This window comes from Pangasianodon hypophthalmus, chromosome 10, assembly GCF_027358585.1.
Source record: "Pangasianodon hypophthalmus isolate fPanHyp1 chromosome 10, fPanHyp1.pri, whole genome shotgun sequence".
Taxonomy (NCBI): Eukaryota; Metazoa; Chordata; class Actinopteri; order Siluriformes; family Pangasiidae; genus Pangasianodon; species Pangasianodon hypophthalmus.
This window is the reverse complement of record NC_069719.1, coordinates 9,941,672-9,954,241: the sequence shown is the minus strand read 5'-3', so window position 1 is coordinate 9,954,241 and position 12,570 is coordinate 9,941,672. Positions and strand designations below refer to the sequence as shown.

At 38.3% G+C, this 12,570-nt stretch overlaps 1 protein-coding gene across 1 annotated transcript in view; it reads left to right on the top strand.

Annotated features, from left to right (window-relative positions):
• Positions 1-12,570, top strand: part of LOC113538936 (latent-transforming growth factor beta-binding protein 2) — a 116,633-nt gene that overhangs the window by 17,600 nt on the left and 86,463 nt on the right. Inside the window, exon 3 of the mRNA XM_026934411.3 lies at positions 751-1,030. Coding sequence (XP_026790212.3) covers positions 751-1,030 — 280 coding nt within the window. The remainder of the gene's footprint in view (positions 1-750; positions 1,031-12,570) is intronic.

Below are 12,570 nucleotides of genomic sequence, written 5' to 3'. Positions count from 1 at the left end.
CTGCTGTTTGGCTATTGCATGATCTGGCAATGAATCAATCAGCACACTTTAAAACTTAAACAGCTTTACAATCCAAATCGGAAGAATATGCTCCTTTCTTTAAACCTGTGATAATAAGATTTGAGGAGAAATACCACAACGTAAAAGACTATCAGTTTGTCCTGTTGTGTATTTATGCTGAAATAAGCAGAATGTGCTGTTGAGTAACATGTAAGGAATCAAACATAATGGGTTGTGCTGTTATAGGAAATTAATCAACAATGGGATGGGATGGGATGTTCCCTCACCAGCCTTTTTTTCTCTCAAAAAACAGACAAACAAAAAAACAACACCTTGTCATGTTACTGAGAAACTGCAAAGCCCTCCATCTTGTAGACTTTGCTGCGTCAGACAACTTTACAGCTTTACTTCGAAGTGTTACAAAGCATTTACAGTGGAGACTCGCATTAATATTAACCTGTAATTTGCCTTTCAGCTGGCACTACTGTCTGAGCTGCTGTTGCAGAAAATGAATGAACACCTTTGATTTGAGAATTCAGTGCTATAATTGAGAATAACTATGCAACATTTTAGTAACTACACGTCACTGTTCTAATCAGCTTTATGCAGATATATCATAAAATGTAGGTCATGACATTTTTAAGTTTAATTCCTAGTTATCACAAGATTTTTTTTATTTCTGCGATCCATATCTAAATATGTATATACACATTGATGACTGATTGCATTGTTCATCTTTTATTTTTATAGCTGATTGCCAGCCCCCGTGTCAAAACCGCGGCTCGTGTAGTCGCCCCCACACCTGTGTGTGCCGCTCGGGTTATCAGGGACCACGATGTGAAGAAGTGGCACCTGAGCAGGTTTACATCCGCACTGGCACATCCAGAATACTGATGCCCATCCAGCCTGGAACGGACACCACCCGGAATCAGTCTGCCCGCAGGAGACCCACTGAGAGACAAGCGAGTGAAAGCAATCCCAAAACCCAAACGCTGAAGCCGCCAACTAGCAGAGTGGCCCATTCATCTGGGTAAGTCTCTCAACACCACGCAACCACAAGGATGGAAAATCAGTGAGTACATGAGAGCTGCAAGGGGAAAAGCAACTATGATGAACAGTTCCTTGGCATGTTCTTTGTTATTTTTATTGAAAAGAATAATTTTCCTGTTATTTAGGGTGGCATATTAGTGCAGCAGGTGGTATTGGTGCCTATGGGTTCACTCTGGTTGCTGTCTGGCCTAAAAGAGGATTTTTGATGGATTATGAAGGATTCTGTTTTGCACATTTATCTAAATAAATATTCAATTTCTGAGGTGCAAAATGCAGTTCAGTGTAATAGCAAAGTAGTTAATTTTGTACCCACAATGCCATTCACTAAGCCTTAAAGTCAAATCTGGATCTACAATTGCGTGTGCAAATCAGTTCTACTGAAGGGCAGGTGTTATATATTTGCAGAAGCCTGATTCCACTAGTTAAAGACAGAATTTCATAATTTTCACTCTTAATAGTGAGAATGCTTATCAAAAATGAGCCTCATTATATAAAAAAAAAAATAAAAAAAGATAATATTGAAAATTATCAGCTATTATCCCAATAGCAAAGTTGGTTTCATATTAGATATTAGCCACATGTTCTCTTCTCTGTTGCTAATATTTAAACAGAGCCTTTCACACATTTCTTATTAACACAATGAACACTCATGACTCTTTTATTTTTAGCAGTTACATTATTTTGAACATGTTTTTCAATGTGTTGCATAGCCTTTTTTTAAAAAATTAATATTTAACTATCAGCTTTTGACAGACTGTTGTGTTGTCAAGTGTTCTGCCATCAGTGCTATAAATGTGTTTTGATCCACCAGCAGGTTTTGTTTAATAATTGGCCAACCTTTTATAAAAACCACACCAGTTCGATATGCAGAGCAGCTGGAATGATTTTTCTTGCTAAGATATACAATATACATATAGATAAACAGCATATACATCTTTCCAGTAAGCATTATTCATAGCCAGACATGACAGAAAATAAACTTTATGAAAGTCTTTGTATAGTAACGTGACATTGCTATTATAAGACACACGAAAGTAAAAAACCACCAGCTTTTTGGCCATATAATTTCTTCTGTGTGTTTTTGGATACACCAGTAGCTGATTATTATCGCATGTGTTTTAGCTTATAGCTTTAGACGTATATCAGAGCAGACGATGGGATCCCAGATTTAATGTGTTTTGATAGGGCAATAGTGTAAGACATAGAGGAACAATTGACCTCTGCTAACCCTTAATTAATATGTTATTCATATTCATGTTGTTCTCTCAGGGGGACTTGGAGGACCCATAGTTGGGGAATCACAAAGCAAAACACATAAAACCAAGGAAGAACAATGTAGCTGTAATATGCCAAAGAGGAAAGATGTGGTAACTTTTGCCATTTGCAGCAAAAAAAAAAATAGTCCTGTCATTTGGAATGAATAATGCCCTTTGTTTTATGTAACACCGTCTTTGCTCTATGAGTCATTGGGCTTCACTAACATGGACTACCAATACACACAGCCCAGAGCTGCACTGGCTCACAACTTAATACATTGCGATATTCCAACACAAAGGGGCTAAAGTTATTTTGAAAGTGGTCCCTAAAAATATCTGCCAGCAGTACAGTTTTGAACACTGATATAAGGATTGTGCAGTTCTTGATGAGAGTGTTATTATGGTTTGAACCCTGTTTTACAGTCAGTGCTGAAAGGAGCCACTTGTTGAGCAGTTTAAATATATCACTGTACATCAACTATATACAGATGAGGCTTTAGCTTGTCATGATGTTCTCTACTTTGGAACTGATCCCAATGCGTTTTTAATCCTGTAAGTGCATATTAAGTTGCATTTCTGCATAAATGCTGACGTCGGAACTCATGTTTATCCAACTTGTCTTATTGTAATATATCAGCTAAGCTCTGTAGTATATTTTATTTCATTTGAAACTTCTATTACTATTAGCTACTTTACCCTAGCTGTCTAGTGGTGCACGAATTTATACCATTGGCACACAATCCACTTTGTAAATGTGTAAATGTGTTTTTTAGCCAGATGTTTGTGCACTCAAATCAAATCAAATCTGTGTTTTGTAATTAATTCAAGGCTTCTGTCTAAAGTGAACAGTTGCCATGCATGTGTTTGCTTTGACATGTTGTCATTGGACATTTTTGTCCTCTGAATCACAAGCCTTTGTGTTTGTATTATACTCCAGCCAGACACAGGAACTGAGTCCTAAATTCTGAATTCTGATGAATGTTCAGAGTGGCTTGGCCTTACCTGAATAACTCCTTTGAAAATGAGTACTGTTAATCTACATATAAACCACTAAACATCTAAGAAATGGAGTAGCTTATTTTATTAAGTAATGTGTAATAGCTGTAAATGTAAGTTTACTGTTGTGGGCTAAATGTAAACTGTTGTCACACATATCAGATCAACCCTTAAATACGAACCTTAGGTTGTTCACATATTTGCGTACCTTTTGTACATCTAGAGGATTACAATCAATATCCAATAGAGGGCAGTAAAAATGTTTAGCGATTTCATGCCAACTATTCTGGGACAAATGCTTTAGCAGGATGATGATTTTAAATACTGTTGTTTTCTTCATTCTGTTGGTTTCTTGTTAAAACTTTGCAACAGTCATGAGCTGTAACTCAAATCCGATACTATGACCTTACATTAGTCAATTAATAAAGATTAGCAAGATTAATAAATATTACCAAGTATTCCTCTGGTCTAAGATGGTAGGAGACAGCTTAGAAGTAGAAGTAGAAGTCATCCTGCTGTCCCCAGACATCATTAAGTCTGGCTCTTTATCTCTGAGATCAGACTATATTTCAACTCTCACCAGCAGCACAGGAGAAATACAAGACTAGTGCCATAGAGAAAAGTGCCAAGGCCAGATTAACAAGTGCAGACGCTGTCTCCATGAAGATTAGAAAGTCCTGCTGTTTTCACCCCATCATCTCTGCATCCTCTTCCTCAACCCTGTCTGATAAGGTAGCACCTCAAACAGCAAGCTCAGAACTCAGTCAACCTGCTGAAATCTTTTCAGACAAGAACATTCCTGTAGTCATTCCAAATTGCCAGGGTTAAACCTTTTGCCTTTTGCCACAGAGCAGAGAGCATGTGCTATGTTGGCATGTCCTTTGAACCCTAAAGTGTGAGGTATGTCCGCTGTCTGGCATGCAAGCAACACCTTCTCTTTGTCATAACCTGTGCTTCTTGATGCCCTGCTATGCAAGGCAGTGCCAAAAAATGATGCTGGATAGGTCTCAAGAGGTGTCTTGGCTAAAGGTCAGTGGAGGCTGACATAGTGAAGGGATTAAGGGTTTGTCTGGCTGTGCTGTGTCTAGCTGCCTGGGTCCAGACGCCCGCTCCACACTTCACGCTGTTGCCAGTTGGCCTCCTGCTGAAATGAAATCACTATTTGTGGACTGTCAGCAGGGCTGCTTAAGGTGAAAGTGCCTCTGTATTTTTAAAGGAAGCTATTTGTCATCAGTGAACATCGGTTCAGCTCCATTACAACTGCAATACGCATTTCTCCTTCAAGCTTTCTGCAGTTGGCTGTGCACTGTTCATATAAAGAAGCTAAGAAGCTAGATGAGATTATATTATAATTTTGCTTCAGAAAAAGAGATGCAAGGTTCAATAGATATCATTTTTGTAGGGGTGAGGAACTTTAGGAACATCAGGATTTGGGTTTGATCTTGATTCTGGGTGCCATGTTGAGATTATGATTTGACTCTCATCTGGAGGTATCTTTTTAATTTCTAGTCTACATAATTTTGTCAGTGTGACTTGCTGCTTATAGAAGTCCATTACTTTTTAAGACAGGGCTTCCCAAACCTTTTGCCTCCAGGGAAACTGTAAAATAAATTTCACTGACCCCCCTTGAACATAAATCCAACTTTTTAAATATTAGGCTAGTTATGTAAAGTGGGTTCAGAAAGTATTCAGACCCCTTCAGTTTTTGCACACTTTATTGTGTTATTGCACTGTAAACATGTGCAATAATATTTTCGCTGTTTATAACAGCCATCAAGATTTTTATTCCTGGAATTTCCACATTAAGGTCCAAATTGACATTATTTATAGGTCTATTTGTTTTTGAGTTATTGTGGTTTTGAGTAAACCCATTCAATTCAAGCAACCAGTCAAACAGACTAATAATGTAATAAATATAAGAAGTAAATGATAACTAAGTTTTATAACAGTGGGTTGTGATTTCATCACCAAAGTTTAAAAAAAGGACTTCCTGGCTATACTTCTCTGACCACTCACAGTTCTCTGGGATTAATCTATTGTTTTATCTATCAGTAATTTTTCTTCCCCATATGCCTTCCTGATAGCATAAATTCTTTCTCTCTCAGATCTTGCTACAGCTTGCTGCCATTAATTTTCCATTTCATAAAAGTCAGAAATTAAGAGGCTTTTCTCACCTTCCTAACTGGACTCACTGTAAATTTGACTTTCCTTGCTTTTAGGCTCATGTTCATCATCATGCTTTCTGAAATATAATCTGCTTTCTGTATATGAATTAGGGTCATTTGCAAATGCATTATACATACTGGCATACAAGTAAACATTCAGTAGCGAAACGTCAGTATCATATGTTCATTTTAACTGGTGCATTTAGGCCTTTCTCTTCTGTCCCTTGTCCACATTGCTCCAGTAGTCAGGAACAGCTGGTGAGGTGATAAGTTGTGGCAGACGGACTGAGCATTGGGCCCTGTTTGGCCTCCCATCCTGTTCTCCATGACATAAGGGCTCCACAGGAAGATGACTAGTGTGAGCTCGGTTCGCGTGTGCAGCACACACTTTCGGTGCTCCCAGAGGTGATCTGTTTTACTGGCCAACTCTTAGATAATGCTAGGTGGAGAATGGTAAGCTGGCTTTGGGGGCCGTTTTGAAGGAAGCTCTGCCTTTCTAATCTGAGGTGAGTTAGTGCTTGGAACATCTTGAAAACAGCCCGAAAACCTCCTACTAAAACTTAAGTTACAGCCTGGAGCTTTGTGAGCCGCTTGCCCCTTGTTTCTGAAATGGGCCAAGTGGAATCCTTAATAGTGTACAAGACCACTACTGGAACTTGTACAGCAATAACAGTCCATAATATTTGGAGTGATAAATATACTTTTACAAACTGTCTGTTGGAAAATGTCACTAAACACCAAGGATAGTCATACACATTAAATATCAGTATTAATGCATTTGTAATTTAGAACACTTCTATTTTGGGGCCTGCTCTGTATACGCAATGGGTGGCTCTCAGATGTAGGCCATTCAAATTTTTACAGTTGGTGGATTTAGCAGTCATCTGAACCATACCGAGTGGCTCTTACTCACATCCTGCTCACTTGTTGCTGTATGAATAAGACCAGCACTTAGTGACCAAAGGTTTACTCAGACACCAGAACCTCTCCTCAGGGGAAATTTGAGGTTTCTGTGGGAGTTTAAAAGCGTTAACTGAGACCAGTCTTTCTTTTTTACTATAACCTCAAGTCTAAATATAGCTCTACAGAACTGCTGCCAGTGAAGGCCAGTGCTATTTATTGTAGAAGCAGAAGTGTTGATATGAATGGTTATACAGTACACCTACTCCTAAATGGGCTGGTATCAGTATTGGTAGGAAATATTATGACTAATACAAAAACAACCATCAGCAGTAGGAGAATTTTTATATTTTTACCTTCCAATGTGTTACTACTATAAATGGTAGAAATAAAGAGCAACATGACTTTTGGGAAGGCATTAAAAACACTACTCATGATCTATGTCAGTGTATTGGAAAAATTCTTAACCCACTTCACATTCTCTACTCTTGCGTAAGATGTAGTCTATAAACATGGTTTCATCACAGTGATCTCAGACCTGCAGCATTTTGTGTACAGTTTTGCACAGTAGGCCTCTGTCTGGTAAAGCTATCCCTTACTACCAGCTAGCAATCTGCTTTTCCAATCTAGCCAGACTTACACACTTCATCCCCCAAGCCAGACGGGAAGCCAGTCACCAGGGCTTTAAGATTCTTTAATGACAGACTTCACATATACAGTACAGTATCTTCCATTCCGTTTGGAGACTGCCATACTCTTTATGTTAACTCTTATTTTCTCTTTATGTTGTGGCCTGGGAAAACCCATCACATGGTAAAATTTTGACATTTTCTACAATATATAGTTTTGAAAACTACAGACTTTCCTGAAAAAAATAAAATTATTAGGCTTATGTCCATTTCACTACAGCATGTGGCTATCAATAAAGTTTTTCTATCTATCTATCTATCTATCTATCTATCTAGAACAAGTTGATCAAAGTGTGAAATTCACAGTGTGAGGAAATTATACTTACAATATATGGCCAAAAGTATGTGGACACCTGATCATCACACTCATGTATGAGCCTTTGCCCAAACTGTTGCCACAAAGTTGGAAGCACAAAATTGTATAGGATGTCTTTGAATGCTGTAGCGTTACAATTTCCCTTCACTGGAACTAAGGGGCCCAAACTTGTTCCAGCATGACAATGCTCCTGTGCTCAAAGCGAGGTCCATGAAGAAATGGTCTGCCAAGGTTGGAATGGAAGAACTTGAGCGGCTTGCACAGAGCCCTGACCTCAATCCCACTGAACACCTTCGGGATGAGCCGGAATGCTGACTTCAGACCTCAGACCACTTGTGACTGAACGGGCAAATCCCCAGAGCCACAATCCAAAATCTAGTGGAAAGCCTTCCCAGAAAAGTAGAGGTTATTATAACAGCAAAGAGGGACATAAATCTGGAATGGGATGTTCAAGAAGCACATGTGGGTGTGTTGGTTAAATGTCCACAAACTTTTGGCAATATAATGTAGCTAATAAGGGACTCCCCGTTTTTACCACCGCGTTTGTTAAACAGGTTCCTTACACAACATGATCTTTGCAGTAAGACAAGGCAAGATTAAATTTAAAATTTTCCCATAAATATATTTAAAGTTTCTTAAAGTTGAGGTGTCAAAATATACTATAGGCTGAAAAACTCAATTTTTTGGTCAGAATTCAAAAAAAAAATTTGAACATCATTATTAAGCTAGCCATCTACTAATGTTACCTTGATATTTGACTGTAGTAGCTAGCCAAATTTGCTAACAAGCTAGCTAACATTAGGGTAAATGAATCATTTGAAACCAAGCACTAAAAAGATAGCTAAAATTTGGCTAATATTGTGTAAACCAGTAGTATTGTTGAATAGAAACCTAGCCAGCATTAAGCTGGGCCAAGTTTGCTAGCATGCTAGTTAACATTAGGCTAGCTATTATGTAAATAAAGCCAGTAGTAAAGTTTGCTATTAAGCTATTTAATAATAATAATAATAATAATAATAATAATAATAATAAATTTTATTTTATAGAGCACTTTTCAAGATACTCAAAGATGCTTTACATAAATAAAAAAAAAATAGTCAGAAGACAACACAATAAAACCATACAGCATAATCACATAAAATCAAAAGACAGCACAATTAAAATTCGGCTAAATATTATAATGTGTGCCTAATGCCAGATTTGCTAGCAAGTTAGTTAAAATTATGCTAGCTATTGTGTAAACCCAAGCCAAACTCACTAGCAAGTATTAGCATTACACTTGTAGATGGAAGGCTGTCATATGATAGTGGAAGATTCAGCTGATGGGGATTGGTAATGACTAAATTGGATGCAAATAATGTACAAATCTATTTTATATTTTTGGAAATAGTATATTTTATACTTATGTCTTAGTTTTAAGTATTTTTTCTATTCATACATAGTGTCATGAATGAATAAATGTAACCATTTGAATTGTTTATCCTCATGTTTCTCTTATTATTATTGTTTAATTTTTATTATTTTAGTCTGAAAAATTACTCCATAAAGTGTGATAGTAGTGACAGAGTGCTTCCCGCTGCCGGTGGGTGTGCTGGTGATGCAGGGTGGACCTCTGACCTTTGGCTTTCCTGTTGGGCAGTGTGACTGTGCAGTGTGGAGGGTGTGAGGGGTTTGGGCTTTCCGGAGCCAAGGGGACATCCTTTTCAGTGATTTAGGACAGCCATACTGCAGGGCTTCTCTGCAAACACTGGATTATGTAACATTAACATGACAAAGAATGCAGACTCAGCATTCCACATGAACCCATGACCTACTACACCAAATGCGTGGTTACATCTTTAGATCATTACAACTGTTATATTTTATTTATTTTGCCATTTTTTTCTTTGTATTTGTTATTTTTTTGCCAATACATAAAATAGACAGTTAAAGTATATAGCTTTAAAGTATATTCACCAAATTTACTATTTATTGCATTAAACCTGATAAGAAAATTTTCAACATTCAATCCTTAACCTAATCATATTATTTAGCAATTTAGGCGGATTCCACTGCTGGAATGAATCAGAGTAAAAACCATTTGTGAATGCTGTTCATGATAATGAGGAAGAGAGTATTTCAAAACATGTGGTAACACTTTCCCCAAAGATTTCCTTTAATTTTGTACTCACGAAATTGCCTGCAGACTATAAACTACTATCACGCTAATATATTTATTATGGTTTCCCTATAATTAATTACTGCTCAAATATACCAAATGTGTTTAGGAGTTGTAGAATTATCAGATCTCAGTTGTGGAGAGATTATGAGGTTTGAACATGACTTTTCCTAGTCCTAGTGTGTTCTGCACCTATTTGGATAGAAAACAGGTTGTTAAATCTTCATGTTTTTGAACTTGGCATCATACATTTCATCTGTGACTGTGTAATTTGGCAAATTAATTATGCATGTGTATGTAGCCAGATACATTGCACAATCTTTTAAGTTCAGCACATTGTCTCCAGTCCTGTTGGATCAATGACTTTCACCATTGAACCACAGTCTTTCTCTCTCTCTCTCTCTCTCTCTCTCTCTCCCTCTCTCCTTCTCACTCACCATTGAAACACAGTCTTTCTCTTTCTCTCTCTCTCTCCCCTTCCTCCCTCCTTTAGGAGTGACTGGTCTCTGGCTGTCTTCTCCACCCTCCATTCTCACTCCTCACTTCAAGTGCTAAAGGGAAAATTGATGCGCTGGAGCAATTGACATGTTATATGGGCCTCTAGTGGCAAACATGAGTTTCAGCTATTTCACAGTTTTAAAAGACCCCAGCCAGAAGACATGTACTTAGGAAACAGCAACTACAAGTATGAGCATGTGCTCATTTGCTGAAATATATAGCTGTGTCAATAAAGAAATGCAGACCAGATTGGAATTGGAAAGGTTCCATGCAATTTTCTGTTTGGATTTTGAGCAAAAGTTCCAATGTTTCTCTGATATATATTAGTGTAGTGTCTAACTGTGTAATCACAACCGAAATTACAGCTAAAATCTTTCCAATACTCCTGCTCAAAAGTGACCTCGCTTTATACAAAGTACCATGTCCTTAGGTTATAGCATCTACTGAAGATCCTTGAAGTGAAAAGATAGAAACCATGAAGTGATGGAAAAGTTATACTTAAGTTAAAGTAGGGGTGTTCTGAGAAGCGCTAGCTAGACTGATATTTGAGTGAACGTTAAAATGTGTCCACCTGTAACAAAACAAAGAGTTCTTGTCAACATACTTCCTTGGTCAGAAGGAAGATGACAGTTTCCATCCAAGTCTAGATTTGAGGGTGCTGAACTCTTTCCTAAAGACCCTTCCTTTCCATATATTAAGGTTATCAGCTGTAATTTCTACCATGCAACCACATGACTGGTTCACATGGTCCTTCATGCCACCTAATTTCATGTCGCCATCACCAAGAATATACAAGGCTTGCCTTATGAGGCACTGCCATGATTTCCCAATCATCTTCGTAGTCAGATTGACCACACAGTTTTGTAAATTAATTGACTGACCTAGTAGATTTGAAGACGAGCCAGCAAAGCATTCCTTGTTGTGTCTACTGTACCATATAGACCGGGTGGCAACCACATGATCCTCAGACCAACTGTATATCTGTCATGGAGGACATATTCAATATGCTCCCCTGTCTAAGCAGAGGCTGGCTAACAGGTTGCTGGATGTCATCGCCATCGCCAGTAGGCAGGCTGGACGCCCAGCCCCTACTGTCAGATGTCACTTTTCGAAGTGCATTTCTATCTCATGGATATTATTTATAGGATTGCCACTGAAGACAGTCTGTGGTGCTGGTAAATGTTCATCACTGTGCACCTTCCCCTGGCTCTACAAGTTTAACTGCACTTCTCCCGGTGGCATGACTGTGACGGTCATCTATGAAGACCTTTAAGGTATGTTGATTTCTCATAAAATTGTGGCATACGTTATCCAGATGATTCTCACCACCACTGGCAGTTCAGAATGGTGGTTACCTATATAATTGTGATTCTGTGAACCTCAGATGACTGGAGCCAACACTGACCTGGCAAGAGCACAACAAGAAGATTCCAGAGAAAGATGGCAGTATGACAGTTGTATTTATAGCAAACACTGCATCATACATCACTTTGAGACTTTGCTGGAAGGTCTCTGCATGTGTGCCTGTGCACACAAGAATGTAAACAGGTGATACGTACCGCCCCTGGTGGTTATCCGGGGCTCATAGAAGCTCAGTTACATACTAAGAACTAGCATTCTCAGCTGTTTAAATGAGAGACATGCCCTTTTTATGTGAAACTAGAGACATTGGGCTAACTAGTGAGTGCCAGTTTGTCAGTGTGGACAGATATTTTGTCTGTTTTGTTTGTTCTTGGATTTGGTATTTAAATGAGTTTTTGGTGGTTTCTTTTTCTTCTTTTTCTTACATTTTTTTGGATTTTCCCCAGAATTTCTCCCTAATTTAGTCTTGGCCAGTTCCCACCCACCAGTCAGGTCTCCCCTATTAACAGCTACTAACCAGGGATGGTGAAGAATATCATATGTTTCCTCTGAGACACATAAAGCCAGTCAACCGCATCTTTTAGAACTGCTGCTAATGCTGCGTCAGGGGGTAGTGTAACACACTCGAAAGAAAGTGCTATCTGCCCCTTCTGAATGCATGAGCAGAGCATGCCCATGATTGGCTAGTGGCAGGGGAGGCAGGATATACCATCCCTCCTACCCAGGGAGCACGGCCAGTTTTGCTTTCTCAATCTCTGGACAATAGGGCGACAGTGTTTCTGTTGAACCGCTCGGAGCCCTGCTTGTCCACTATCATTGTTGGTGTTGTACAAAGTGGAGATGGTTTTGAGTCTTTTGGGTGTTGTACTGCTCTCAAAGTGTCTTATTTAGAATTAAGCCACTGTCATGTTTTATTGGCTCTGGTAGGTGGAACACAGTGAATTTAAGTGTATTCTGACTGGGCAAACTCAGTACTTAACATTAGTACTTTGGTACTTTAGTTTAGATCTGTAATGAGTACTCCAAAGTTTTAAATAAAAATGTGAAGAGTAAAATGTATGTTTATTTTCATGGCAATGTTATTGAATAAGAGTACTAAAGAAAGTATTCATTTTAGTAAAATATTCAAATCAAAATGCCTTCGTTTAGGCATGATATACAACTACTTAAGTACTTTCTA